Source organism: Chelonoidis abingdonii, chromosome 8 (assembly GCF_003597395.2).
Source record: "Chelonoidis abingdonii isolate Lonesome George chromosome 8, CheloAbing_2.0, whole genome shotgun sequence".
NCBI lineage: Eukaryota > Metazoa > Chordata > Testudines > Testudinidae > Chelonoidis > Chelonoidis abingdonii.
The window spans coordinates 33,220,052-33,244,505 of record NC_133776.1 but is presented as its reverse complement, the minus strand read 5'-3'; the positions used below and the strand labels follow the sequence as shown (position 1 = coordinate 33,244,505).

Sequence of the window (24,454 nt, the reverse complement as noted above, 5' to 3'; positions counted from 1 at the left end):
TTGTGAGTTCACTCCTTGAGGGGGCCACTTAGGGATCTGGGGCAAAAATTGGTCCTGCTAGTGAAGGCAGGGGGCTGGACTCAATGACCTTTCGAGATCCCTTCCAGTTCTAGGAGATTGGTCTATCTCCAATTATTACCTATTACCTAATTTACAAGAGCAAGAGAGCGGAGTTGTAGTAGAAGCTCTGGATGACAACGGTTAGCAGTCCTACTGCACTGTCTGCTGACAGCAGCACCCAGGACACAACAGCAGCGATGATGGTGAGCTGAGTTGAGCGGGCTCCATGCTTGCCGTGGTATGGCATCTGCATGGGAAAAAGGCACGAAACGTTTGTCCAACGTTTCTTTCACAGAGGGAGGGATGACTGATGACATGTACTCAAAAACACTCACGACAATGTTTTTGCCTCATCAGGCATTGGGAGCTTAATCCAGAATTCCAATGGGCGGCGGAGACTGCGGGAACTGTGGGATAGCTACCCACAGTGCGCTTAATGTGGACATATGCAATCGACTGTACAAAATCAATGTTTAAAAATCGACTTCTATAAAATCGACCTAATTTCATAGTGTAGACATACTCTACTCATACTTCAGTTTTCTCATTTAAATCAAAATTATATACAAGATGATTCCACCAGAACCAATGCTCCACTTACTAAGCAGCCTACTGGACCTCTGCAACAACTTCAAGTAAAAGTTCAAAAATGGTGGTTTTAAAATAAATCAAATGTGATGATGAATAACACCATCAGTACATTATATCCCAAGTCATTTTAATATTAAATTCAATCAAAATCTCAATGCTCTTCAATTTATTTTATACAGTCTCCAATTTTCAATATGCCACTCCATTTTTTTCTTCTTTTTTTAAATACACAACATTAATAACAAAGGGGTTGTAGAAGCATTCAAGGGAAGGTTTGACGTTTTGGCACCCAGCAAAAGGGACAGTAGGGGCTTTTAAGAATCCTGGAAGGTAGAGGTGGTGGTTTGTGTTCCTCTTTGTGGGTAGGGATACAGCTGAAGTTTTGGAGTCTTTAATTCCTATTTCTCTGACCCCAACCTCTGACCCCACCCAGCTACCACCCTTATTGCTCTTATTATATCCACAATTGTCTCCAACAATGATGGATAAGCAAATTACTTTGAGAAGGAAATCTCCAACTAATCAGTGAAACAGTTATAAAAGCTGACATTTAAACTGGCTTCAGTGTTTACATTCCATTGAGATGAATGGAGCAGTTGTTGGATGTCATTTTTACATTTAATTTACATACAGGTTTTCTACAGTGTTTGTTACTGTAGTATAGTATTATCCATGCTTTACGTACGGGGAACTAAGGCACAGAGAAATTAAAGCCCCAGTGCTGCAAGGGAATCCATTAGCTCAGACCCTTTTGAAACCATGTGGAATTCCAATGGAGTTATGCTGAGTAGAACCCATTGCAGGATCAGGCCCTAAATAGTTGGCCTAGAATACCACCATGATCTTGTAAGTCCTACTTCAATGCCTAACAACAAGGTTACATTCCCTCTCTGCATGGCTTGCTTCACAACTGTAAGGGATAGAAACATTTCCTTTGTTCTAAATGAAAGCAAAGATTTTGGAGCAAAATTTAACAACCAATTCTGCAGTCATGAAATCTCAGAAAACACAGGACATAAACAACAATTATAAAGACAGACAAACAAGAGTACATTTACATAAAATAATGCTACTCACTCAAGTACAAAAAAAAAAATCATTAAAGATTTTCACTCACCAAGGCCACTATTGGAATAGGCTCCCCAAATATTTCAGCATCAACTGAACCAAAGCTGTGACTTAAATAAATATTAAAGAAGTCACTGCATTGAATTGACAATTTTGAGAAATTAAAAAATAAAATTTTAAATAAGTCCTCAACGTACTTGATAAAGTTCCTCCTCTATCTTGGTGGGTCCTGCACTTATTGGCAGATTTGTTCGCCTCAGAGATTCACCATGTGGGTCAGGGAACAGCCCAGAAACCTTCGCCTCTGGTAGAACCCACAGTCCAGGTCAATTTCTCCTGTCTGATCAGAAGTTGGGAGGTTTGGGAGGAACCTGGGCCCGCCCTCTACTCCGAGTTCCAGCCCAGGGCCCTATGGACTGCAGCTGTCTCAAGTGCCTCCTGGAACAGCTGCGTGATAGCTACAACTCCCTGGGCTACTTCCCATGACCTCCTCCCAACACCTTCTTTATCCTCACCACAGGACCTTTCTACTGGTGTCTGATAATACTTGTACTCTTCAATCCTCCAGCAGTACACCTTCCCACTCTCAGCTCCTAGTGCCTCTTGCTCCCAGCTCCTCACATGCATGTTACAAACTGAAGTGAAGTTCTTTTTAAAGTCAGGTGCCCTGATTAGCCAGCCTGTCCTAATTGATTCTAGCAGTTTCTTCTTAATTGGCTCCAGGTATCCTAATTAGCCTGCCTGGCTTAATTGGTTCCACCAAGTCCCTACTTGTTCTGGAACTGCCCGTTACCTTACCCAGGGAAAAGGGATCTACTTAATCTGGGACTAACATATCTGCTGTATCCATCTGGCCTGATACAATACACATCATTCAGTGTTACTCATTTTTTTTTTATTTACAGAAATCATGAAGCTGTTTTACCTTTTTCTGGTATAAAATACCAATTTGAATCTATGAATCAGACAAATATGTGCCACTACAAATATTTAGAATTTAAATTATTTTTGACTTCACTTAACATATTACTTTTTAAATGTCTGCAGAGATTTTTGTGATCTTTTTTCAACAATATTTAATTCAGTTATTAGATGTTACATTTTTGTTTAAGATTCTGCCTGCATACGTACTTTGTGTCCTCTACCGGAGGATATATAGACATCGGTATTGAAAATAATTTGCTCAAAACAGAACTCCAACACATCTGAAATAACAGAGAGAATTAAAAAAGTTAACCAGTCTCAAAGAACAATCTACAACGTTATGTTAATAGATTCATACCTGAAAGGGATCAAAAACCCCTGTTGAACTGGCATTTGAATAATCTGTAGCATACACAGAACCTAGCAACAAAGGAACAAATAAAGTTTTAAATGCCTAAATATTCAGAGAGAGCTATTTGAAGCAAATATATGTACTATAAAGAGTCTGATGGCCTCTATTCAGCCCAAATTCACCGGACTGCAAGCCCAAAGACATTTTAATTCCACCACGCTGTAAAGAGAGGGGTTCTATCTCAATCTTCTGAAGTGTCCAGATAATGGCCTTATTTTTTCTGCATGCAGTTGCCCAGAAATGGAATGACACATTCCTAGGCTTGGTAAGCTAGTCAACTGACCGATCAAATGATGTCAATTGACTGCCTATTATCTAACAAATGTCATATATGACCAAATATTCCAGCAACAATACCCTGATGCAGGTAGTAGTCTACCTTTTTGACTGCATTATGGTGTTTCATCTGTTAGCAAGCCTATATAAATGTCTTGATCACTCACTTTACTACATGTTAATGTCACCAGTTGGGAAAAAGATGAATTAACTGAAAGTTGTTCTAGAAGATTCCAGACAATCAAGAAGCTCAAACAGTGTGTGTGTGTGTGTGTGTGTACATATATATAATTGTATATATTACAGTGGGAGCAGTGATCGGCTGAACCTGTGGACGCAACAGGTAAACAAACTGGCCCGGCCTGCCAGGGTGTTTACCCTGGCGAGCTGCGCGCCAAAGCTTGCTGAACCCTGGACTAGACAAACCTACTGAAATTAACTCAGAAGGCAGTGAGAGAAGGTACATGGCCATTAAACCTCCTCCCTTAAAACAAAGAGACTAGATGCACAACGATTAAGCTGCTTGAAGAGTTTGCCTACTGCCAATTTAACATAAATTCATTTAAAAATTATTTTTAATGGCTATGTGTTTATTTCTTTAATTTTGTTCTTCTCTTCTTTTGTAACTGTTCAGTCTTGAATGTTTACATTTAAATGCTAACTTAACATTATTAAAATAAGTTATTATTATTACTTCATTTTTAGAACTTCATTTCATTGTGTTTTACATTTTTGTAAAAATCCAGGTATTTTTGGACCAGTCAAATGCCCAATCCTAGTTATTCCATCCACTACCATATTAATTACCATATCTCATGATTACAGGGCTATGTCAAGGCTACACCATGGGCAGCCAGACCTAGTGATCAGAACTGGAGTCCACAGTCAAGAGCTGAGAGTCAGCATACTAGGACATCAGAAGCAGAAGTCAAATTGGAGTTGAGAACCACAGGTCGGTAACCAAAGTCAGGCTGGGTCAAAAGCGGGAGACCACATGTCAGAGGTCATGAGCCAAGACAAGTCAGGACACCAGGAAGTCAAGCCAGCGGAGCAGGAGCAAGAAGCACAAGGCACACAGTACAGAGCAGGATGGATCCCAGTTGTTCAGACAGCTTCCTGTTCCTATCTTAAGTAGGGCCAGCAGGCCAACTGGCTGCTTTGGGACTTCACCAATAATACATCAGAAGCACAGCTTCAAACTGGGGCTGGGTTTCATGGGTCCTGGTTAGCAGCTATCAGCAGACAGCCAAGTGGAGAGTTGAAGTATGGCTGCTTCTGTGGACCTGGGTTCAAGGCTCGTTGGTTGTGACAGGCTAGCTGCATCTCCCTCCCCTTTGTGGTCTCTCTGCGTCCCCTGACATGTCAATCCTAACCTGGGATGGACTCCTATTCTTAGACTTGACCTTGGGCTACAGTGGCCTGAGTAGCCACCATTCTTACCTTGCAGATCTGACTGAGCTCAAGCACCTGCGGTTCTTCCCTTAGGGAGTCTATGACCACTGGTCTTAAAAATGCCTTCTTAAAACAAAAGTATTGTTTACATGCACAGTAGGAACAAAGCTTTCAGATTAAATGTATTTTTAAATAAAACAGTCTACAAGCATGTCTATCTTACCTGAAGTCTTACTATCTTCTGATGGCAACCTAGGCAAGCCTAATATCTTCAAACACTGCCTGTTCAAACCTGTGTCTCTGACTGGTTCCCCCAAACAACTACTGTCTCCTTTTCTTGAGAGGTGGCTACTTTAAACTCTGGTTACCGTTTTGTTCCTTTCTTTTTATGGGGCTTTTCCTCCCATCGAAGCTAACCATTTTAGCAATGTACCTTAACAACTCAAGTGTTTGCTGAGAGGTGGCTTCCTTGAGTGCCTCTTTCCTTTTTTTTCCTATTTTTTGGGACAGACCCATACTGAGTTAAACCAATATATTCATACAGCAAATATCCCAATAACCAAGCCAACATTCAGCATTCATAAGTAGCCCCAAATCCATCACACCTAATGTGGCAGTTGGGCTCTTGGGAATATTATTAGGGGAATGCATTCAACATCTGCTCAGATTTGAAATACATTTTGTTTAACCAGAGCTTGCAAACTCACCTTTGGTGAGTTTATATAACAGCCAAGTGTCAATTGTTCCAAAGCAGCAGTTACTTTCATTGGCTGCTTGTTGTACCTGAAAACAAAAAACACAAAACAAAAGTGTGTTCAGTGTGGATGTGAAGAAAGGGATACATTTTCTCTCTCTCTCCCCCTTCCCAAATATTTAATTGGGGGACAATAATATGCATGTCTCCAGAAAACAATTATCTAATTGACAATATTTCCTCTGGGAAAGGGGTATTAATCACAGGAAGCTCTAGTGCCAGGCACTTCACTGTACCATTTCTCCTCTGCAGCACAGCAGACCAACCCCCATTCCCTGGCTGCCTGGTCTACATTACAAAGTTAGGTTAACATAAACTGCCTTGCATCAACCTAGCTGTGTGCATGTCTACACTTAAATTTGTCTCCCAGCAACATAAGTATCCTGTTAAAGTAATATAGTAACACTACCTCCCCAAGTGGCATTTAGCCATAGTCGATGTACTAAGGTTGACGCAATGCTAGTGTAGATACTGTCTGACTTACACTGACCTGAACAGTCTTCCAGTAGCTGTCCCATAATGCCTGACACTGACCACTCTGATCACAACTGTGAATTCCACAGCCCACGGGTCACAGAGATCAGAAGGCCCCCGTGCTTTTCAAAGCATTGAGAATTTTTGAAATGCCTTTTCCTGATTGTCCAGCTAGACAAACATACCTAGCAATTCCCCATTGTTGTGTGCAACTTGCCAACTGACCACCAGCTACATGCTCCAGATCAGGGGTAGGCAACCTCTGGCATGCATGCCGAAGGTGGCACACGAGCTGATTTTCAGTGGCATTCACAGTACCTGGGCCCTGGCCACTGGGCCAGGGAGCTCTGCATTTTAATTTAATTTTAAATGAAGTTTCTTAAACATTTTAAAAACCTAAATTTACTTTACAGGTAACAATAGTTTAGTTATATATTACAGACTTACAGAAAGAGAACTTCCAAGACGCTAAAATGTATTACTGGCACGCAAAACCTTAAATTAGAGTGAATAAATGAAGACTCGGCACACCACTTCTGAAAGGTTGCTGACCCCTGCTCCAGACATACTCCAGCTTGGCGTAGACAGGAGATTTGCATCTCCCGGGCCTGAGGGGAGAATAAACTGTACAACAGCAGCTATGGACCAGCTGTATAAACGTGAACATCTGCAAATAGACTGCATGGGGGATGCTGGAGGAGGAGTATGACAGGGATCAGCAGCATTGATGAGTAAAAGCATAGAAACTTCATTAGGCATACCAGAAGCCCAAGGAGGACAACAGTCAATCCAGTTCAGAGCCGCAGACCTGCCTCTTTTACAAAGAGCTGCATGTCATACTTGGCAGAGACCCCGCTACCACCTAGCAGACAACCAGGGATATCTCTAAGGAGCCCAGGTCACAAGCCCCTGCCATGAACAGTGAGGATGAAGAAGTGGTAGAGGAGGAAAAAGGAGGAGGATGGGGGATATGCAACTGGGAGGCAAGGTGCTGGGGGACTTCAGCTATGCTGCAAGCCAGGAGCTGTTTGAGAATCCACCACAGTCTAGTCAGGCCCGGCAGTCGAGCCTGATGCATGGGAAGGATCCTCAAGTAATTGTGTAAATATATTTCCCCTTATAATGATAGCGCCCCCAACTTAGTAGGACTTAGCCAATAGCTAAGTCCTACTAAGTTGGGGGCGCTAACATTATAAGTAGGTAGTAGGTAGTATTAGTAGGACTTAGCTATTGGCTTTTCATTAATTTACTCAAACAAGAGAGATAGCAGTACAAATAAAAGAGGTAGCGTTATTTGCTTTTAATTCTGCTATAGAGTTAGGCCATGTGGAGCAGTTTGTTTATGCACATCAGGGATGTCCCTTGAATCCTCCTGAGAGAGCTCAATGAAATTTTCATGGAGGCACTCCTCTGCAATCCTCTGCCGAAGGTTTCTAGGGATGGCACCCTTATTTCTGGTGTCAGTATTCAGTGCCATTGCCCTGTACTCATAGGTGCATGAAACTGAGCAACTCCCTCCTCATTTTCCTCACACCATGTGAGGCACACTCACCTTCACTGGTGCAGAGAGTGGGGCCATGCACAAGCACTTGGAAGCAGAAGACAATAAGCATGTCTTGTTTAAAACTGTAGGGGAGCAAGGGAAGGGAGTTCTGAATCTTAACTTTTGGTTTCTGTTGTGGCTATAATGACTATACCTCGGTGTTTTAGCTGCAGCTGCTGCCATTTAGGTTTTGAATGGTTCCCCCTCCACACTCTCAGAATGCCTGAGCCAGATAAGTAAAAGGAAGAAGAGGATTCAGGATGACAGGTTCAATGAGATACTGCAAGCCAGTGCTGCATCAGACCATGAACATCACCTGGAGGGTGAACACTTGCAGACAGCCTGGAAAAGGAAAGAGCAGACACGAAAAAGGTCCAGGATTCCAGGCAGAAAAAAGAGAGAGATGTACCAGGATGTAATGGGGCTCTCTAGCAGCAAACAGAGATGCTGAAGACTTTTGGGAACATATAGGTTCAACAATCCCAGGCTCACTTCTCTTTGCAATCCATGGAGAACTCCATTACAGCACTTCACTACAACTACCTTCAGCATTCCACGTGGCATCAGGGGCCACATCCCTATCCCTACCACTCCATCCAGGGGGAACATTAAGGACAACCATAGCTTCACATATACAACAATTGTGGCTTTCACAGGTCAGTGTATGTAGGTAAAATGGATATGAACGTTCTTTCCCCTTGTTAGGTTCTGTTCAAATACATTAAAAATTGTATTAATAGCTTTTAAATTGCACAGATTTTTCTTTGCACTGCTTTTGTTACTGAATAATATATTATTATTTAAAAAATAATTAATCTTTATTAATTCACAACGTACCCTGCAGAATGCCCAGCAGTTCTGAAAGCACCCACTCACTTGGTACTGCAGAGTGTGACAAAACTCATAGGATCAGTGACAAACACCACAAAATTAATAGGTGCTTTGATAGTGTTGTAGTCACAGATGTACACCAAGCACCACACAATTCCGAACAGGCTCCTAAAGAGCATAGCCAGATAGAACACAGTACCCCACAAAGCATTACTGTGGCTCACTGTTAAAGAGCTCTTTTAAAGCCTTCCTGAGTTGTATAGCTCTATGCTCAGCTCATCTAATAGCCCTTGTGACTGGCTGTTCAAACTCAGCAGACAGTTACTCTACTTTCGCCCTGCGTCCTGGCAGTAACTTTCCCCCTTTGTTTCACGAATATGATGCAGAACACAATAGGCAGGTATAATCATTGAGATTTTTTTTCACAGAGATGCAATCTTGTGAGTACACAACGTCAGCGTCCCTTCAGTGTACCAAAAGTGCATTCAACTGTCATTCTGCATCTGCTGAGTCTGTAGCTGAATCTTTCCTTGGTGGTGCCTAGATGGTCAGCGTACAGCTTCATGAGCCAAGGGAACAAGTAGCTCAGTCCCCCAGAATCCCTACTGACATTTCAACATTCCTAATGGTAATCCGTCAGGTAGGAAAGAAAGTTCCTACTTGTAGCTTTCTGAACAGTCCTGTGTTCTTAAAGATGCAAACATCATGCATCTTCCCTGACCAGCCAACACTGATGTTGGTGAAGCATCCCTGGCGATCCACCAGCATGTGCATAACTATAGGAATGTAGCCCTTTATGTTGATGTACTCTGTGGCAATGTGGTCTGGTGACAAAATAGGGATATGACTGACATCCATTGGTCCAATGCAGTTCAGGAACATCACTACTGCAATCCTTCCACTATGTCCTGCACATTGCATAGGGTCACAGTCATGTGTAGCAGGAGATGAGTAATAGCCCTGCACACTTGCATGACAACACCCCCACACAGTGATTTCCCAACTCCAAAATGATTTCCCGCTCATCGATAGCAATCCAGCATTGCAACTTTCCACAGTACGATTGCCATTGTCAATGCAGCTCCACTTCTCCAATCAGTGCAGCTCTTCTTTTGGTGCACCAGTGCTGGAGAACTGGGACAAGCTTGGCGCACAGATCCAGTAACGTGACCTTGCACATCCGAAAGTTCTGCAGTCACTGCTCACCATCCCAAGTCTGCATTACAATGTGATCCCACCAATGAGTGCTCATTTCTTGAGCCCAGAAATGGTGCTCCACCATCTGCAGCTGATCTAGGAACACCACCAGTAACCTTGAATTTGTTCTCATTATGTCACAAAGCAATTTGACCACACTGATTCGGTTTTTTTATGGCTCTGCAAATAGAGGATAGCGCATCCTGTGTTTGCAACACTTATGACAATAGAGCAGAGCTGTGCAGGCTCCATGCTTCAGTCAAAAATGACAGGCAGCGAGGAGGGCAGGCAGCTTTGTGGGAATATTATGGGATACAGATGACATTATGAGATGGAGATAGCTGCACACTGAGAAGTTGGACCCCTTGCTCCCAATCACTCCTGAGCAACTCAATTCTACCTCACCATGCATTGCCAAAACTTCCCAAAAGACAACACTGGACAGCAGCAGGTTGCACAAGGAGATACCTACCCATGATGCACCCACTGTGCATCAACACAAACTCTCCTGATGCGTACGCACAGTGCCGACACAAGGAGCCAACTATGCATGTGCACAAGCGATATGCTAACTGTGGTGGCTTTATTTTGATGTAACTTGCTTCAACCCAACTTTGTAGGGTAGATATGGCCTGCACCTAAATGGCAGCTTTTGCTCCTGTGCACATACAGTTTTGGATGCTTTGTCGCTGCCAATGGGAGATTAGTTGCTCACCCTTCTTTAGCAGTGGCACATAAGAGCCCTAATAGGGTAAACCTGGAGACTTAGAGGTGACTATTAGTGGAGTTTGGAAATGAAGGCAGTGGAAGAGGAGATATGAAGAAGTGATAAAAAAAAAGCGTTTTGTAGATATGAAAAAGAAATGCTAAAAGAAAAATAAGAATACCTAAAAAGATCCCCTTGCCAAAGGAAAGCAAATAGGGCTGTCCATTTTTGCTTCTTTATGTTATATCAGGGGTCAGCAACCTACGGCACGCGTGCCAAAGATGGCAGGCGAGCCAATTTTTAATGGCATGTGGCTGCCTGCTGGAACTCCGCGTGCCATTAAAAATCCTGCCGACGCGGCAAGCTGCGGGGTCCGCGGTCCCAGGCCGGAGTGCCAGCCCGAGTGTAGCAAGCCTCCACCCCCGCTCCTGCCTCCGCCTTCCCCTAGAGCCCTGCCGCCACGCATGCAGCGTTCTGGGGTCTGGGGCTAGGCGCTCCCGCGGGGCAGCATTTGGCTCCGTGGGGAGGGAAAGACGCTCCCAGCTCATCCCGAGCCCTGCTGCCGCGCGCACAGCGCTCTGAGGGACAGGGCAGGGCTACGTCCACAGGGGCGACGGCAGCAGGGCTCCGGATGAGCAGGGAGTCTCATGGTAAGGGAGCCAGGTCCGGGGTTGGCGGGGGGGGGAGGATTGGGTAAGGGGTGGGGGCAGCCAAGGGACAGGGAGCAGGGTGGCTGGGATCCCAGGGGGTGGTTAGGGGTAGGGGTCTCTGGAGTGGGCAGTCAGGGAGCAGGGGGATTGGATGGGGCATGGGAGTCCCAGAGTCTGTTTGGGGGGTGGATAGGGGTCAGGGCAGTCAGGGGACAGGGAGCAAGGAGGGTCCTGGGGGAGCAGTTAGGGTGGGGGAGTCTCTGGAGGAGGTAGTCAGGAGACAAGGAGCTGGGGGGGTTGGCATATGGGTTGGGTCCTGTCAGGAGGCAGGGGTGGAAGGGATTGGGCGCAGGCAGGGATGGGAGGGTGTATGGCCAGAATTCTGGGGGTCCTTTCAGGGGGCTGGAGCGGTTAGATAGGCATGGGAGTCCAGGGTGGTCTTTTCGGGTGTGGTGGGTGTGGATAAGGGTATGGGCATCAGGACAGTAGGAGGTAGGTCTAGGGACGTTCAGGAAGGGGGCGGTCCCAGGAGGGGCAGTCAGGACAAGGAAGGGTGGTAGGGCTTGGGGGTGCAGTCACTTCAGCTCTCTGCCGCTTGAGCCCTGGCCACCCCCCCCACACCACACAACACAGCCCTCTGTCCTGACCCTGCACTCCACACACCCACCAGGCACTGGCCCCTGAGCCTTGTACCACCCTGCCCTCTGTTGACTTCTTTCACCCCCCCATGACCCCAGCCTGACTGGATCCCCACCACATAACCCAGTCCCCTACCCTGACACTGCGCACCCCCTCACATGCCGCCCAGCCCTCTGCCCTGACTCTTTGCACCCCCATATCCCAGCCCCCACTATCCATGCCACCCAACATCCCCATCCGATGCAACCAACGGAGGCCCTGCAACCACCACTCACATTCCCACCTGCTATCCTTCACACCAAATGGGAGCTGCCCATTGTGAGTGCCCCCACACCCAAACCTCCTGCCCCAACCCTGAACTTCCCTCCTCATTCTAGCTCCTGATCACCCCAGCCTGCTGCTCATCCACTCCCACTCTCAGCTCAGTGCAGAGAGAGGAAGAGAATGGGCCAGAACCAGGGAGAAAGTAGGTACCCACTGTATGTGGGCAGGGCTGGGACCCCAGACTGACACTGGGCTGTGCGGGTCCGGCAGCTGGGATCCCAGCTGGCAGGAGCCAGAGGATGGAACCCCTGAGCGGCAGTAGGCTGAGCAGCTCAGCTCACTGCCGGTCTGGGGTCTCGGCTGCTGGCCCCGCACAGCCTGTTGCCGGTCTGGGGTTTTGGCTGCCAGATCCTTCCCAGCTGGGGTCCCGGCCACAGGCCTCACTCAGCCTACTGCTGGCCTAGGTGAACAGAACCCCAGACCAGCAGCGGGCTGAGTGGGCCGGTGGCGTAAGATCAACATTTTAATTTAATTTTAAATTAAGCTTCTTAAATATTTTGAAAGCCTTGTTTATTTTACAATACAACACTAGTTTAGTTATATAATATATAGACTTGTAAAGAGAGACCTTCTAAAAAACATTAAATTGTATGACAGGCACATGAAACCTTAAATTAGAGTGAATAAATGAAGACTCGGCACACCACTTCTGAAAGGTTGCCGACCCCTGTGTTATATAAAGAAAGCCTGAAAATTATTATTTCCCTACTTCCTTCTTTAAAACTAGACATTCAGATTTTACTTATCCTATTTTTCTTGAAAGACTCAAAGGACAACCAGAGAACTTGCAGAATGACCAACTTATTTAATTTATTGAACTTATTGAAAAGGGAGATGATTTTTTAAGTAAGAGCTTTGGGTTTTTTTGTTTTCCTATTTTTGTTTGTCTGTTTAAATATCAATTACTAGGGAATTCTTGGGAGAAAACAGGTCTTTAACTGAAGACTTAGCATCCTCCAACTCCTTCAGTAAGTCCATATCTGAAAGAGCCAACAAGTCTACCAACAAATCCAGGGAAGACCATATTTTACATTCCTGATATTTCTATGTTAGAACAAACAGGGTAATAGATTAAAAAATAATAATAACAACTTGTAAAGTCTTCCTTATTCATTGTAAAACAACCAACCAACCAAGGACACCCCCATTTTTCTTTTTTAAAAAAATCTGAAAGTAAACACATTGATACATTAAGTAAAGAGAAAAATAGGAAAAAGCCAAGTCAAGGAACAAAAACAGGAGACACAGTGAGTTAATTGTTCTTTACAAGGTTTGGTGCTAGCATAATATAATACACAGAAATGTTTAATTTTACATATCTGGAACTGACACTATACACCATTAGTCGAGTATTTAAAATTACATAAGTAATTATTGAGTAAGTGGAGATCCTTGTTTGTTGACCACTATGTTATTGATTTCTGGAAATCAGTAAGTGTTGGGATAAGGCAGACTAGAAATGTAACACTGTCAAAGATAAAATACAAATATACCACATTGTTACACAATAAAGTGCAATTCACTTTAAAATAAATTACAATAAAAATTATGTTGTATAATGTTAAGATTAATAAATCAAAAAATGCCAAACTAGCAATATGATTATGTTTTGTAGGACGGACTACTCATGTGAGTAATTACACACATGAACACGTGTTTGCAGGATCATGGGAAAGTTTGTAAAAAGATACATAGATCATAAGCCAACATTAGTTTGTTCCAAATAGATATGTTTGAGCGCTACATAATAGAAAACATTCTCTCTTTCCATTCCCTTTGAGGGAAGGAAATAAAGAAAGCAAAAACCAAGCACATAACAATCAAGGAAAGTCACTATTGCTATTATGTACCAAGAGTATTACTCCCCCCCCCCCCCCCCCCGCAACAACTTCTTACCTCAGTTATATTTTGTAAAACCCAGGACAGCCTCAAAGAGACATGATGTGTTGTGAAAGTCAGTGAACTAGCAATCACATATCGATCGCTCCAAGTTAAAAAGTGAAGCATTGTAGAGATAACATGGATTACCTATTCCAAAAGAACAGAAGTTATTTAAATGTTTTTGACCAAACATTTGGTCTTATCTCTTTTAATCCTTTGGTCAAATAAATTTAAGGATAATGCACACAAATCCATCATACACTGACAGATTATCTCCTGGGCAAAAATGAATTCAGATATGCAGCAAATTCTTGTAGAAGATATTTATGTATTATCTGGACATTTCATAAACTTTAATATAGCTTCAAAAAAACTTAGGGGAAGGATTGTCTTAGTTGTATTTTACACATAAATAATGAGACACAGGTTAAATGAATTGCCCAGTGTCACAAAGGAGATCTCTGGCAAACCAGGGAATTTTACATCTTATTATGAAGGTGCCAGTACTAGCTTTACAGGTAAGGTTGACTTCACTTTTTCCACATAAAGTAGGGACCAATCTTATTTGTTTTTAAGAACCCATATGCTCCAAATTTACAACACATAATTAGAATAAAGAATGAATATTCTAAGTACAAAAATCTCAAAAAACATACCAACAAAATTAAATTCAGAGCCAAAATAATCATTTGCTAGCAATGTTAATGTGTGACATATTAATAAAACAAGGGATTCATTTACTAGATTTATAGGTAGATACAGAGCGTCAGTGTTTAATTTCTTTGCTTTTGTGTCCTGTCATTTTGTATGCTAACCTTATTATTTTTTGTTTAAAATTGTAAACTACATGTAATGTCATTTATTGAAATTATGTACTGGGGCACTTGCAATATTTATCACATATAATTTGGGTAAATGAAAACAAAAGCAATATCTAAGCAGCATACTCAATGAGCAGCGTTACCTTCAACATGAGACCCCTGTTCCAGGAATTTACGAGATCAGCAGCTCTTAGGTCTTGCCAGCTTATGAAATTATGAAATGGTTTTCCTGTCTTCCTGAAAATCAGTAAGAAAATAGGATTTGAACATTTCAGTTTGAAGCTAAAGCAAATATATTGCTGAAAAACAAAATTATATTAAAGTGTTTGAAGAAAGAGAATGTTTGTTAGCAATAATTCCTAAAACAACTGCATAAATTTCTGGTGGGTTTGAGAAATTAACAGGCACTTAGACACCATGGTGATGAGTGAAGTTCTTAGCCAGAACTGTAGCTCTGGAAAAACAAAAAGAAAAAAAGACACACACTTTTGTAAAGCATAATCAAGAACAAATCAAAAGTTTGGCAGCCATAAAACTGTTTTGAATTGGTATAAATTGTATCTGTACAAACAGAGCAGGATGTGGCTTATGCTCTGAGGCAGGAGCTGGAGAGTTTGGGGATTTGAATATTGAACTGAACAAGAGTCAGCTGTGATGTAGTTGTGAGGAAGGCTAATATCATTCTGGAGTGTACTAACAGGAGTACAATATGTAAGACATGGAAGATAACTGTCCCGTTCTACTCAGCACTGATGAGCCCTCAGTTGGAGTACTGTGTCCAGTTCTGGGAGCCATACTTTAGGAAAGATGTGGACAAACTGGAGAGATTCCAGAGGAAACCAACAAAAATTATAAAAGTTTTAGAAAACATGACCTATGAGGAAAGATTAAAAAACCTGGACATGTTTAGTCTTGAGACAAGATGACTGAGGAAGGACCCGACAGCAGTCTTCAAATATGTGAAGGCTATTATAAAGAGGACCATGATCAATTGTTCTCCACGTCCCTGAAGGTAGGACAAGCAGTAATGGGCTTAACCTGAAAGAATAGCAATTTAGATAGGATATTAGGAAAAACTTTAACTATAAGGGCATTTAAGCTCTGGAACAGGCTTCCAAGGGAGGTAGTGGAATTCCTATCATTGGAGGTTTTTCAGAACAGGTTGGGCAAACACTTGGCAGGTTTACTTGGTCCTGCCTCAGCACAGGAGGCTGAGCTTGATGACTTTGAGGCCCTTTCCAGCCCTCCATTTTGATGATTCTATGATTTCCGTAGTTTCTCCCTCTGCCCACCATATATGCTAACTGTACTTGAAAGCTATGTTGGAAATTTGACATGTACAAATCTGTCAAATGCCAGTCAACTCTGAGTACCATGGCTGCAAAAAGTGAGAAAATGGAAGAAAGAGTGAAGAAAAGGACAGACTTGACACAACAAAAATAGATGAATAACAAACTGCTCGAGGTTAAAATAAAAAATCCACAGCATCTGATCATGATGATGCCCCATAATAATGAACAAAATAAGCTCATTAAGTAACATTTAGAACTTCTCCCTCACAGATTTAAGAAAATACAAGACTGTACTGGATTTATACCTTCTTCCAAAGGTGGAGTCAGATTATAAAAATCAGGTTCAATTTATTATCTGTATTATCATAGTGCCTAGAAGCACCAGGACCAGAATCCCATTGCTAAATGCTGTGTAAACACAGAATAAAAAAAAGAGACAGTCCTTGCCCCAAAGAGTTTACAATCCAAGAGCTTGTCTACACTTGAAATGCTGCAGCAGCTGTGCCACTGTAAAGCTGCAGTGAAGATGTTATCTACACCAGTGGGTGGGGTTTGCCTGTTGGCACAGGTAATCCACCTCCCCAAGAAGCAGTAGCTAGGTCAGCGGGGTTAGAGCTGAGTGATGTAGTTATACAGGAGTATGGATTTTTCAGACCCAAGTGCCAGTTATATCAACCTAATTTCCTAGTGCAGACTAGACCTAAGTATGATACGAGACAACAAATATATATGGACAGATGGGGGAGTACAAGAAACAATGAGACAATACTGCTATGAAATACAGGATTCCAGAAAGCAAAATAAGAGAATGTATGTGGCTCAAATTCTTTGGTCAAAATTCAAATCATCAATCAAGTTGCACCCAGCACAGAGCACTTTAAATCAAATCAATATAAATCATCTCATTTTTTAAAATTCATTGATTAAAATCAGAGCTGCCTAGCCATGCCTCTGCCTAGGAACAGCAGGGAGAGGTAGCCCAACTTAAGTGCCCCTGGATCCAGCACTGTGAAATACTTCCTACACCCCAACCCTCTGCCCCGACCTCCCTCTTGCACCCAAACTACACCCTTTCCATGCCCCAACCCCAGACCTGCACCTCCTCCTACAGTCCGAACCCCTCATGGACATTCCTCCGCCTAAGAGTAGCAGGGACATGTCATCACTTCTGGGGAGCCATGTGGCGCCAGCTAGGGAATCTGCCAGCTCCAAACCAGACTTTCTATGAAGATTAGAAATGCCAGTTTATAGCGCTTTCCAGTTGGTACAGGGCCAGATAACACAGCTTGTACTGTAGAACTATTCAGGTGAGTAAAATTATGTACTGTTTAAATGTTTGCAAGAATCAGGACATTAATTCTCAGTAGTCTGTTTTTTTGCTTATAGCAGTCTTGTAAACTGCAAATAAAAGACTCTGCCAGTAGATGCTTTAAAAAAAAAATCAGCATTCGTAATTTAGCTAGTTAAAAAATAATCTAAAATTGCAAAAGCAAAAAGTTTAAAATTGGTTTGATAAAGCTGTAATCTGATGGCCCATTAAAAGGGAATCCACTTTCCCAATGGCCATCCCAGAGACTTCTGAGAGAGAGCATGTAGACAATGGAGACTGCCTGACCAATAGGGGATGCCTGAACCCCACATCACAGCAGGGATCTTTTAAGCAGCTGGGAGAATGTATAGAAAGAGAAACGATGACATCATCCCTTGGCCTCTCTCCCTGCCCAACTCTACACCTGGAAGAATGTCTGGAGGAAAAAAGACTTTCTACTGAAGGAGTTTGGTCCCAGGCTGGATGGGTGTTCAGTCTGTGTATTGAAGAACTGTAAACCTGATTGTAACATCTGTCACGGTGAGAAAAGCTGTTCGATTCAACTCCTTCCTAGACTAAAAGTTTAGGATTTAGAATGCGTATTTACTTTTTATTTTCTTAAAAGTAACTATCTCTGACCTTTATGCCTACCACTTATTATCACTTAAAATCTATCTTTCTGTAGTTAATAAACTAAAGTGCTTGGGAAATCTACTCAGGTTACAAAGGCTAGTGCATTTCCACCTTCCTATGACGAAGTGGTGAACTCAGTAATGAACTTACACTGGTCAGGCTGCTGACCAATACAAAATGGTACAGATCTGGGCTGCAAGACTGTGGAACTGGAGGGAATTTACTGGAGCCTCTCTACTGATGGTTCATGAGAGACTAGGAGATCATTCATGTAACTCAGTTGGGTGTGTCCCTGCCTGTGAATGGCTGTATAAGTGCAGTACCTGCTGGATGTTTGTAGCTTCAGTATCACAGTGTGAGAGGAAACCCATGTTGGTGGGTTTGGAGAGCTCAGCAGTCCCCCAGTGCAGGCTCACCCCAGGGATCCTGTCACACACTGTTATTGTGAACTTTTTAATACATATGTAACAATTTTCAAAAATAGGAGCCTGAAGTTAGGTTCATAAACCTACATTTAGACAGCTACAGGTGATTTTTTTCAAAAGCACCTAAATGACTTAGGAGCATATGTCTTATTGGCTTCAAACTGGTGGAGAACAGTCTGGTTAAAGTATTTCCACTTTTTAACTTGTGGAAGTTCAATACATCAGAAGGTGGGTTTGGTTGTGTGGACTGGCCAAACCCAGGACCCGAATGCCTCCACCTCTGGGATCTATGCTCCTTTATGTGGTTTTCCTAATGTCTCAAGGGAAGATACTGTCCAAGGGGCATTGTTATGTGTTAGTGTTGTCCACTGTAATGGCACCTCAGAGGTGTATACATCTCCAAGGACAGAAGGGTTGCCCTAAAATCTTTGAAGGAGCACAGAGTTATATCAGGTTTGTCCAAAAAAAAGCAGCGGTCCCTTGAAGGAAAAATCCTCTATTGCCTGTTGTACATTGAGAGCAATGCCCGAGCTTTGCATCTAGGACACCTTCTCTTGGTCACTGCCAAGGCATCTGTGATGTCTAGCATGGACTGTAGTGACATCTTGGCAACCAAGCAGCCCTCTGTAATAAACTCCCAAAATTCCTCCCTGGAGGTTTCAGGCAGCTGGTGTGCAAATTTAGACATGGCTGACAAATTTACTAAGTCATGCTTGGACAGCATGCCCACTGGCTGGCAATCTGCATTTGTAGTCAAGAGGAGGCACAGATTTTTCTACCCTTTAAATTCATCTTGTTGAAGTCCCTGTCCTTAACAATGGACCTAAACCTACCCTACTGAGCCCTGTCATTAACTGCAGTTACAACCAGGGAATTAGGGGCCAGGTGGGAGTAAAAAGCCTCAAATCCCTGCACCACTACAAAGTAGTATTTCTCCAATCCCTTTGCAGTAGGTGCAATGGTGCCAAAGAACTTCCTGGTGCTGAGAAGGTCCCTGGTGCTAAGCTCACCACCAGCCTCACTTCAACAGTCTGCAGCATGGGAATGTCAGGATGCGGTGCTGATGAACCCAAGGGTTTCAGCAGCCTGGCCAGACAGTGGGGCAGTAAATGTCATAGCTCTGGCAAAATCCTGGACCAAGGGAGAGCTTGGGACTTCATCTCTTCAGACAGATGCCAGCTCGAGCACAAAACAGAAGCAACCTGTGAACCCAAAAGTGACCTCAGATCTGACATGGGCCTCAGTGCCGAAGCAGGCCTCATGGCCTGTTTAAGAACGTGCTGCTTTAGGCAAAGATCTCTTGCCACTGAAGTTCATTTTGTCAATGACTTGCAAATCAAACACTGCTCCCTGATCTGGGGTTCACCTGAGCAAAGCAAGCATCTCATGTAGAGATCATTATTTAGGACATTCCCCCACACAACAGTCAATGGTTGAATCCTGGTAAGGGCATCTGTGACAGATTTATGTTACCAATTTGCCTGAGGCACCAGGTGATAAGGCTGAGGCCGCAGGATCATTACTGGAGGAGATGGAGGCACACAGCAAGTGACTAAATTTTAAAGCTTTATTAATAAAATAATAAAACAACAGCAGAGTGTGCTGGGGGTTCCCCACGTCACTCAGGAGAAGGAAGAAAGTGTAAGTGCCCCAAGTCCTAACCCACTGTCATACTCACACATGCACTACCGGGGCTGGCCAAGCCTCGGTGTAATGTATGAAGAAGGGGAAGAAGAGGTGGACTGGAGTTCTGTCCTGTGCACAGGTCGTCCGGGATCCGCTGTTGATCTCTGATTTGCTTCAGCTCTCAAGAGGTTTTAAGTCTTGGGGTCTTTTGGGAGCATTTTGTTCAGGGACCTGTGTCCCCCATGCTCTTTGTACCAGACCAAACCGCCTTTCTGTAGCCTCATCAGCGTTCCCAAAACAAACCAGCTTCAGGGACATGAGATGGTGGTTTTTCCCCTCGCTGGCCTTCACCGTCTCAAGTGCCATGACCTTGGACTGGAGCTCATGTCTTATCTTTGGACTAAGCTGAGAACTGAGGCATTCAGTTAACCCGTTCTCTTCTCCCTTCCTCCCCCTTCGGCCTCTCGTAACCTGCAAAGGAATCTTCCACTCCACACTCACACCTTTAACCCTTCCCAAAATGCCTTGTGATGCCTGCAACAGCGTTAGCAACATACAGTGCTGATCTGCCTCCCCAAGGCACCCCTTGAGGGAGGGGAACACGGGGTTGTGACACATCACCAGGGAAAAACTTGATTAAATCTGAGAAACAGTAGCACTATGGTACTAACTGTATACAACTAGAATAAGTCACTAAAAAGGACAGAGGAAACATGAGGTTAAGAACCACACAGAGCTCTGACACCAGCTACAGGTGGAAAGAAGAAACTTAGGGGAATTGGACCAGCACCACCTCATATAACCAGGGGAGGGGATATGGCCATGAGGTGCAAGTGCCTCCCTTTTACAGATAAAGCAGAACCTCAGAGTTACGGGCACCTCGGGAAAGGAGACTGTTCATAACTCTGAAATGTTCATCTTCACCTCCTACCTCTAAGTGCCTGTCCCACAAGTGGGGGAGGGGACAGGCAGCTGGTTCTAGCCCCTGGCTGGAAAGATGATGAGTAAGGCACCCTGGAGCACCTCGGCATAAAAGTGGGTGCACAGTGCAGGCTGTGGCCCTTTAAAACTCAGCTTCTTCTCCAGAGCAAAGCGTGCCACCAGCAGCTCAGGCAGCTCACACTCCAGGCCAGGCTTTGGCCGCAAGAGCAGCAGCTCCCACCTCACCACCAGCAGCTTCCTTGCAGCATCAGCAGCTCGGGCTGCAGCAACTTCTTTCCCAGACTCAGACTGAGCTTGCAACCTTGTCCCACTCTCAGCCAAAGGGAGGGAAGGTGGTGAAAATAGCACATGCAGCTTAAAGGAAAGCAGTGCACAGACCCCAGCAGCTGCTCCTGCTCTGTCTGTTCAGGCTGCCTTAGGCTGGCAGCAGGGGCTCATGACTGTGCCTGCAAAGCTCAGTGTCTTTATCTCCTAGTTGTAAGTGGCTGCCCCACACATGGGGGTATGGACATGGGGCCCAGATGTGCCTACCTTTAAGATGCAATACAGGCATAGTATACTACTTGCCTTTTTTTTTTTTTCCTCGTCTCTACTGCTGCCTGATTGCTTACTTCCAGTTCCACATGGTGTCCGGTTGACCAGTCAGTCCATAACTCTGGTGTTTGTATCTCTGAGGTTCTACTGAACTGCTAGGCAAAATTCTCCGGCTCTGATGGCTGGGTGCATACACACCGAAGTGGAATACATGGCTGCATCTACTCAAGGAAGAGCTTAAAGCAATGCTTTGATGATTACTGTAATTCTGAAGGTCAAGAGTATTTTTTATTCTGTTATAGGTAAACAGATATTTTAGCTAGAGAGCTATAGGAACTGAATCATGAATAGTTTTCTGAAAACATCCATTCAATGTGCAATGGCAGTTAAAATAGCTAACAGAATGTTAGGAACCATTATGAAAGGGTAGATAATAAGATAGAAAATATCATAATGCCACTATGTAAATCCATGATATGCCCACACCTTGAATACTATGTGCTGGTCGGTCACCCCATCTCAAAAAATATACAGTATTAGAATTGGAAATGATATAAAGAGGGGCAACAAAAATGATCAAGGGCATGGAACAGCTTCCATATGAAAAGAGATTACAAGGACTAGGACTGTTTAGCTTAGAAAAGAAAGGACAACGGGGGATATGAAAGGAGTCTATAAAATCCTGAATTGTGTGGCAAATGTGAATAAGGAAATGTTATTTCCCCCTTCATATAACACATGGATTAGGGGTCACCTGATGAAATTAATAGGCAGCAGGTTTTAAACAAACATAAGGAAGTACTTCTTCAGACAGTGCACAGTCATCCTGTGGAACCTATTGCTAGGGAATTCTGTGAAGGCCAAAAGAGTAACTGGGTTAAAAAAAGAATTTGATAAATTCATGAAAGGCACATCCATCAATGGCTATTAGCCAAGATGGTCAACGATGAAATCCCATGCTCTGGGGCTGGACAACATAAAATGCGTCACTTGATAATTGTACCATTCTGTTCATTCTCTCTGAAGCATCTGCCACTGGCCACTGTCAGAAAACAGGACATCGAGCTAGATAGACCATTGGTCTGACCCAGTATGGCCATTGTGTAATCCCTTCTCTCAATCTGGGATTCAAGCAATCATTTGACACCAAGCATGTCAGAAACAGAACAAGCATTTTACAAGTAGGTCCCTCCTCCTTTCTAAAAGATTAAGAGTAGGACAAAACAACATATACTGACTTATAACATTGAAGTATAAAAAAAATTGTTAATGGTAATATTAAGACCTTTGATAGCAATATTTTTAATGATTTTTCATTGTGTATAGTGAATGAGTACAGTTATTAAGCAGGAAGGGAAACAAAAGAAGCTCCAACAGGTGAGGGAAAGCAGCAGGGAACATCCTTTCCTACACACTCTGTCTCCTGAATCTCAGCTAGAAATGTTTTCCAAGGGAGGGACTGACACTATAAAAAAGGGAGACAAAGACCCAAGGCACCCCTCCTTTCTCTCTCTCTTTCTGTCCGTCGATTCACTGCACGAGAAGGGACAAAAGGAAGAAGCAATTGAACTGGAGAAGGAGTCCTGACCTAAGAAATGTGGTCAATAAGATTGCTGAGAGCATATGGTGAAAAAAACTTGGCTTTCAATTTAACAGTTTGTTAAGTTAGGGACCAACTGCATTTTATCTCTATTTTTCTTGTAACCATTTCTGATTTTTATGCCTCACTTAAAATCTCTCTTTGTAATTAATAAAAACTTATTTTATTGTTTTATCTAATCCAGTGTGTTTAATTTAAAGTGTCTGGGAAAGTCCATTTGTGGTGGAAAGTTATGCGCATATTATTTCTATTAAAGCATTAACAGACTTTATATACATTTTTATTGTCCAGGAGAAAGCTGGGAAGTACAGGACAAACATTTCTAGGGGGAAATCTAGGACCAAGGTTGTTTTGGAATCATCCTGCAATATAATTAAGACTGGTAAGACCCAAAGTGTGGCTAGCTGGCTGCAGCACACACAAAGACATAGCTAAGAGCGTCTTGTATGCTGGAGCTGTTTGTGAGCAATCCAAATGGGAGGCTACAGCAGCAAAACATTGTAAAGGACATCCCAGGTTAGAAGGCAGAGGTGACACACCTACACATGAGTCGAGATTGTACCCTGGATATGTCACACCCAGAAACTGTAAAAACAGCTGGAAAAATACAGAAGTTGGGTAACTGAAGCTTGTGCATACATAACTGTTACCTAGCAGCTCTGTGTTCTCCCCCCTTCCCCGCCAGCCTTTGCTTGAACCACAATTGATCAAAAGAGAGACTTACGAAAAGACAGGGCGAGACACACCTAAACCCCTGGGATAAGGATGACAGGATTAAGGAAACTCCTCTAGCCTCATTTGCATTGAAGATGGGACAAGGAGGCATCTCCATCAGCATACAGAATAGAGAACAGAGATTCCAAGGCAAGAACCACACAGAACTAATAGACTCACAGACCTAAAGGTCAGAAGGGACCATTATGATCTTCTAGTCTGACCTCCTGCACAACGCAGGCCACAGAATCTCACTCACTCACTCCTGTAACAAGCAGGAGTGGGTGAGTGAGATTCTGACCTATGTCTGAGCTACTGAAGTCCTCAACTTGTGGTTTAAAAACTTCAAGGTACAGAGAATCCTCCAACAAGTGACCCGAGCCCCATGCTGCAGAGGAAGGAAAAACTGGTCTTCCAGGGCCTCTGCCAATCTGCCCTGGAGGAAAATTCCTTCCTGATCCCAAATATGGTGATCAGCTAAACACTCAGCATGTGGGCAAGACTCACCAGCCAGACAACCAGGAAAAAATTCCCTGTAGTAACTCAGATCCCACCCTATCTAGTGTCCCATCACAGGGCATTGGGCATATTTACTGCTAATAGTCAAAGATCAATTAATTGCCAGAATTAGGCTAACCCATCATACCATCCCTTCCATAAACTTATCAAGCTTAGTCTTGAAGCCAGGTATGTCTTTTGACTCACTGCTCCCCATGGAAGGCTATTCCAGAACGTTACTCCTCTGATGGCTAGAAACCTTCGTCTAATTTCAAGTCTAAACTTCCTGATGGCCAGTTTATATCCATTTGTTCTTGTGTCCGCATTGGTACTGAGCT

General features: G+C 43.5%; 1 protein-coding gene across 5 annotated transcripts in view; it reads right to left on the bottom strand.

Annotated features, from left to right (window-relative positions):
- The window catches only part of GK5 (glycerol kinase 5), an 83,244-nt gene that overhangs the window by 38,788 nt on the left and 20,002 nt on the right, over positions 1 to 24,454 (bottom strand). For 3 of the 5 annotated variants that reach the window (XM_032765659.2, XM_032765660.2, XM_032765662.2), the window contains 6 exons: positions 14,687 to 14,780; positions 13,738 to 13,869; positions 5,431 to 5,506; positions 3,002 to 3,063; positions 2,851 to 2,924; positions 1,769 to 1,829 (listed from right to left, as the gene is read on the bottom strand). In XM_032765659.2, coding sequence (XP_032621550.1) covers positions 1,769 to 1,829; positions 2,851 to 2,924; positions 3,002 to 3,063; positions 5,431 to 5,506; positions 13,738 to 13,869; positions 14,687 to 14,780 — 499 coding nt within the window. The remainder of the gene's footprint in view (positions 1 to 1,768; positions 1,830 to 2,850; positions 2,925 to 3,001; positions 3,064 to 5,430; positions 5,507 to 13,737; positions 13,870 to 14,686; positions 14,781 to 24,454) is intronic. The other 2 variants (XM_032765661.2, XM_075068490.1) reach the window with 2 other exon arrangements.